A 5,911-nucleotide genomic window follows, 5' to 3' on the forward strand; every position below is an offset into this window, starting at 1 on the left:
CAAGTTCTACATCCCTAAGAGAGAAACTTTAGATAGGACATTCTTTGAAGCCTGAGGTCTTTTTTTGATACTGTAGTGGTGTGTACTCTTGAGCTAATGGGGCAGCTCACAACTAAGATCCATTCATTCAAAACGCAGTGCATAGATTTACCCTCCAGCTGTGAATGAAGATAAAGAAAGAGGAGTAGATTTCCCATTCACATGTGGGGAATTCCCCATTCNCATGTGGTCCCATTCCCACAAAGTGTTCCAGTAGGAGGCAAAATTCAGGATTCAGAACGCACAGGTTCCTAAGCACTTCCATTAAGGAATTCTCAGCCTGAGAAAGGNGATGTGTGGTGGGGATTTTGCTTTCACNTCTGACCCCAGAGGAAGGAGACACTGAAGGCACAGACTTCCAGGAGGGAGGGAGACCCCAGTCACTCATGCTGAGGGTGTATTTGATTAAGGCACAGAAAACTTGTGGACACTTAAGTTAGGTTCCATGCTCAGCCATTGGTGGGATTGGCCTTGGCTTTCCTCAGGAGGAATCCCATGAGGTCAGCTTCACAATGCCCCTGCTCTCTGCTCTCTACTGCCTGTCACTCAGCTCATCTGCTGTGAGTCTCCAGCTGAAGGAACTGACAGACTTGTTCTGTCTCTTGTCTTAGAGCAGCGGTCCTGAACAGTGCCTTCCTGCCTGTGGTAACGTGTATCAGATTAACTGTTCTTTCCCATGGGAGCTTTCTTGGTATGTGACACTCCATGTGACCTCTCCCATGAGGCAATGTGTCCTGAGGACAACAGAAGATTCTGGTTAAAGCCTTAGAAGGGACCTGAGGATGTGGCTAAGTTGGTGAGGCATTTGTCACACACACAGGAGGACCCGAGTTCAGTCTTCCAGAGGCCACANAGGAAAGCCAGGTTCTGGGCCTGGGCCTGTCATCCCTGCTTGGGGATGCAGAGTCAGGAGGGTCCTCATGCTCTCTGGTCAGCCAGTCTGGTCACAGTGATGAGTTCCAGGTAAGTAAAGGCACTTGTTATTGTAATGGGGATGGAGAGAGAGTGTCTTTATTCAGAATGCATGGTTTTCTTGCAGAACAAGTGAGTTCAGGTCCCAGCACCTACACTTGGTGGCTCACAGCTGTAGGGGTCTGGCGTCCTCTTGGGCTTTGATGTACTATGGACTTGACTGTACTATGGGTTAGGGAGCTCACACCTGCCCTCACTTAATTTCAATACTGTGTGTCCTTAAATCCTCCATCTCTAAACACAGTCACCAGAGTTAAGACATTTACCAATGAGTTTAGGGACCCAACCCAGTCCCCAACATGAGTGACATCATTAATATAGGTCCTGTGGCAGGTGCTCAGGTACACACTTAACCAGCTTGTCTCTGAATATTCAATCTTTTATTCATGAACCCTGTTCTTTTCCCTTCCTACCAAGAGAAAAGGGCTTCACTGGGTCTTTGGCTGAGTACCTTTGGGTCTTGTCATTTTGGAGCTCATCTTCATCTTCTCCATCAGGACCTGCAAAGATCTCAGCAAGAGCTTCTCGCACGGCAGCTTCCTCTTCCCTGTAATAGGGGAGACTGACTGATATAGGAAGACTGCTTGTAAAACAAACTCATCCACATGCAAAAACCACACCTGCACGTGCATACACTACTTTAACAGCTAACTTTTGGGGCTGGAGAGATGGCTCAGTGGTTAAGAGCACTGACTGCCCTTCTGAAGTTCCTGAGTTCAAATCCTAGCAGCCACATGGTGGCTCACAACCATCTGTAATGAGATCTGATACCCTCTTCTGGTGTGTCTGAAGACAGCTACAGTGTACTTACATATATATAATAATAAAAAATAAATCTTTTTTAAAAAACGCTAACTTTTGATGAACACCTACTGTGTGTAGGCTGCCTACTGTGTACTGGCCACGTGCTGGGCTCTCCACATGCATTATCTTATTATTCTCACAATGCCAATCAACACTAACCCAATAAAGAAGAAGGGAATGAACTAACTTCCCATGGTCACAGGGATGCCAATGGCAGGAATAGTTTTGTTCCCTGTGGCTGCTGCCATCTCCCTCCAGGCAGAGGCTCTTCCCTGGTAGAGAACATGGTGAGGGAAATATTTGCTGAGAAGAGACACCCTGAACCCTAACTACTTCTGTCTGGGGAGAGTATTCCTGCTCAGAACAAGCTAACCAGGCCTGAACTCTGGTACTGCAGGCACCCCTCAGGGAGGTGACCTGGACAAATCAACTTCTGCCACAAACTGTTTCCAGGCTTCCTCTTCTGTCAGCAGGAGCTGCAGGTCCTCTGTGCTTCTCACATCCAAGAGGTACTCAGCCACAGTCTCAATGTAGCATTCTCTATCTAGATGAGAAGGAAGTGTATATGGTTAGAAGACAGTGCACAAGAGTTTGAATGGGTCAGGGACACACTGGTTAGTTGTGTGTCTGAGCACGGGCCACGTGGATGATTTTAATGGTGTCACAGTGATAGGTACTGAGTGTGTCCCTAAAAGGCCTAAACACCATGGCTACTCCTGGGTAGCCATCAGAGAAATCTACAGAGGCATTGACTGAGTTCAAAGAGTTGTAGCTCTAAATAATTAAAGTGTTTGTTTTTTTTTAAGTGTAAGTACACATAAAAGTAAACATCATACTCAGTTTTTTTTTTTCATACAGTAAAACAATACTTACAATAAAAAAAGAAAGAAAGAGGGGCTGGTGAGATGGCTCAGTGGGTAAGAGCACCCGACTGCTCTTCCGAAGGTCCGGAGTTCGAATCCCAGCAACCACATGGTGGCTCACAACCATCCGTAACAAGATCTGATGCCCTCTTCTGGAGTGTCTGAAGACAGCTACAGTGTACTTACATATAATAAATAAATAAGTAAATAAATCTTTAAAAAAAAAAGAAAGAAAGAAAGAAAGGAAGAGAAAGAAAGAAAGAAAGAAAGAAAGAAAGAAAGAAAGAAAGAAAGAAAGAAAGAAAGAAAAAAGCCCTTGTAAAAGCCCTAACCCTGGTGACTGTATTTGGAGACAGAACCTTTAAGGACAAAAGTGTTGGAATTAAATGAGGGTATGTGTGAGCTCCTGACCCATCCTATTAGCAACTTTACAGAAACAGGAAGAAAGGGCAGTTTCCTCCTTCTCTTTCTTCCCCCTGTCTGTTTTCTCTTTTCCTGCCCCTGTCCCTCTGTCCAGGCACACAGACAGGACATGGGAACTCTCTGCCAAGCAGGAAGAGCTTGTTGTCCAGGGCCAACCTGCTGCACTTTGCTGTGGTGTCAGAGTCCAGAGCACTGAGAGAAGAGATCTTTTCTTTCTAAGCCACCTGCCCAGTGACCTTTATGATGACATCCTGAGGGGGTTAATGAACCTGGGAGGTGTCCTGGTACTTTGCAAGGATTTGTGTCTCTTTCAGCTGAGAACAATGAGGACATGAGCCTGTCAGCCCCAGGAAGAGCAGAAGTCCCAGTGATGGTTTCCTTTTACTGTGTGCCTGGTGTTGGCCCTTGGATGTGGATTCACATATTTCTCCTCATTTTTATTTTGTATATATGAATGTTTGCCTGAGTTTATGTGTGTGCACCACATGTGTGCCTGGTGCCCATGGAGGCCATTGGATCCTGTGTAGTTGTAGTTTACAGACTGTGAGCCGGATGTGGGTGTTGGGAACTGAACCCAGGTTCTCTGCAGGAGTAGGAAGTGCTCTTAACCACTGAGCCATTCTCCAGCCCCAAATGTGACCTTCAACACAGGAATAGTCAGTTTTTAATCCTGAGTTTCAACTCTACAGGATCAATAAATATCTAGGAGTTCAGTAACCCTTATCTGGGGGTCGTAAGGGGGCTTCTCGATCTAATCAGAGTGTAATGTCTGAACTAATGAGGTTCACAGGCTGAGTGGAGGCACCATGGGAAGAGGGCCCTGCTGGAGTCAGGAGTACTCTGGGGGTCTCTGGGGTTGATGAGCGTCCTCTTGTTGTGGCTGTTTTTGTCATTGCTATTGATTGTCTGCCATGATGTGAATGGCCCACCCTTCCTTCCTGCTTCTGTGCATCCCTGGATGGAGCAATCATGCTACATAGTAAGCAAAATAAATCTGTCTTCATTAGTTACAACACTGATAGAAGTGAATAATACAAGCTTTAAAAAGTAATTACAGTGAATGAATGAATGAATGACAGGTCTATAGAGCTAGTGCTGCAAGGTGGTGAGGCAGGGGCATCGATGTGAGTTTGAAGATAGGCTGGCCGGGCGTGGTGGCGCACGCCTTTAATCGGGAGGCAGAGGCAGGCGGATTTCTGGGTTCGAGGCCAGCCTGGTCGACCTAGTGAGTTCCAGGACAGCCAAGGCTATACAGAAAAATCCTTTCTCAAAAAACAACAACAACAACAACAACAACAACAAAAAAGAAGATAGGCTGGTCATCAGAGTGAGTTTGAGAACACCAGGATATGGAGCAGGTTGCTTCCAGTCTACACCTGGTGGTTTGAATATGCTTGGTCCATGGAAAGCGGCACTATTAGGAAATGTGACCTTGTTGGAGTAGGCATGGCTGTGTTGGAGGCAGTGAGTCACTGTGTAGGTGGGCTCTGAAGTCCTATGCTTACTCTCCACCCTAGTATGGAAGAGAGCCTCCTCCTGGGTGGCTGTGGAAGAGAGTCTTCTCCTGGCTGCATTCAGATCAAGACATAAAACTCTCAGCTCTTCCGGCACCATGTCTCTCTGGATGCTGCCATGCTTTTTGCCATGATGATAATGGACTAAAAGTCTAAAACTGTAAGTCATCCCCAGCCCCAAATAAATGTACTTTATAAGCTTTGCCTTGGTCACAGTTGTCTCTTCACAGCAGTGGAAACCCTAAGGCACCATCCCCCTGCCTCTTAGTCCCTTCCCACTCCCTTCTTCTCCTGGCTCCCATTTTTCAGGCTGGGTATTGAAGGGGTGACTCCTGGGAATTTACAGAAGACAAAGTGAGGAAGGGGAGCCACTGTGACCCAGGACTGGGAAACTCTCTGTGCTCCCCTTGGGGTTCTCATCTGTATCTTTGCCTCCCCAGCGGGCACTCAGCACAGAGGGTCTGGCAGTCGTAGGTCATGTGCAGGAGTGGGGTACAAGACTGCTTACCTGGGGTGCCCATGGCAGCTGCTAGGTGTAGGTGTCAGGCAGAGGACTTGACAGGCGTTCCTTTCAGCTCATCAGGTGTCCAGGCTACAGGAGGAAAAGGTACCTGTGAGACAGAATGGGGACAGCTAGGTGATCAGGGATCTGGGGCACACAGTTCTTTCAACAGTGGTTGCTAAGGACCAAAAGAACTTGACCGGCAGTTCTTCTCTTTCACTGGGCTCTGTCACTGCTTTGTATGAATAAGGTCTTGTGACCTCAGCCCTGTTGCTCTCTCCCTAATAAGGTGGAGGATGGCTGTCCTGTTGGGGACACTGGAGAAGGCATCAGCTGAGGACACAGCTGTGGAGAAAGAACAGACTTAGCAGAGAGAGAGAGAGAGAGAGAGAGAGAGAGAGATGTTCCATTAGCCATCTGCAGGGAAAACTGTGGTTACTTTGTATACTTCCCGTCTCAGGAATGGTTTCTTTGTGGGGAAGAGATATCATGGCCAGGATAAGGCTTTAAAAGAAAGCATTTAACTGAGGCTTGCTTACAGCTTCAGAGGTTTATCATCATGGCGGGGAGCATAGCCGCCTGGAGGCAGACAGGGTGTTAGGGAAATTGAGATCCACAGGCAGCAGGAAGAGAGACACTGGACCTGACCTGGGCTATTGAAAGCGCAAAGCCCTCCTCCAGTGACACACTCCAACAAGACCACCCTTCCTAATTCCTCCCAAGTGTCTCCACACCCTAATGACCAAGCATCAAATACATTAGCCCAGGGTGGCCTTTCCTAGTCAAGCCACAAC

The 5,911-nt window shown here is 47.2% G+C and overlaps 1 protein-coding gene across 1 annotated transcript in view; it reads right to left on the reverse strand.

Moving 5' to 3' along the window:
* LOC110315405 (apolipoprotein L2-like) overlaps nucleotides 1–5,136 on the reverse strand; it is a 6,782-nt gene extending 1,646 nt beyond the window's left edge. The window contains exons 1-3 of the mRNA XM_021189471.1: nucleotides 5,124–5,136; nucleotides 2,233–2,359; nucleotides 1,444–1,558 (exon numbers count right to left, since the gene is read on the reverse strand). Coding sequence (XP_021045130.1) covers nucleotides 1,444–1,558; nucleotides 2,233–2,359; nucleotides 5,124–5,136 — 255 coding nt within the window. The remainder of the gene's footprint in view (nucleotides 1–1,443; nucleotides 1,559–2,232; nucleotides 2,360–5,123) is intronic.
* Nucleotides 5,137–5,911: the final 775 nt, after the last annotated feature.

This window comes from Mus pahari, unplaced genomic scaffold (genome assembly GCF_900095145.1).
Source record: "Mus pahari unplaced genomic scaffold, PAHARI_EIJ_v1.1 scaffold_10008_1, whole genome shotgun sequence".
Taxonomy (NCBI): domain Eukaryota; kingdom Metazoa; phylum Chordata; class Mammalia; order Rodentia; family Muridae; genus Mus; species Mus pahari.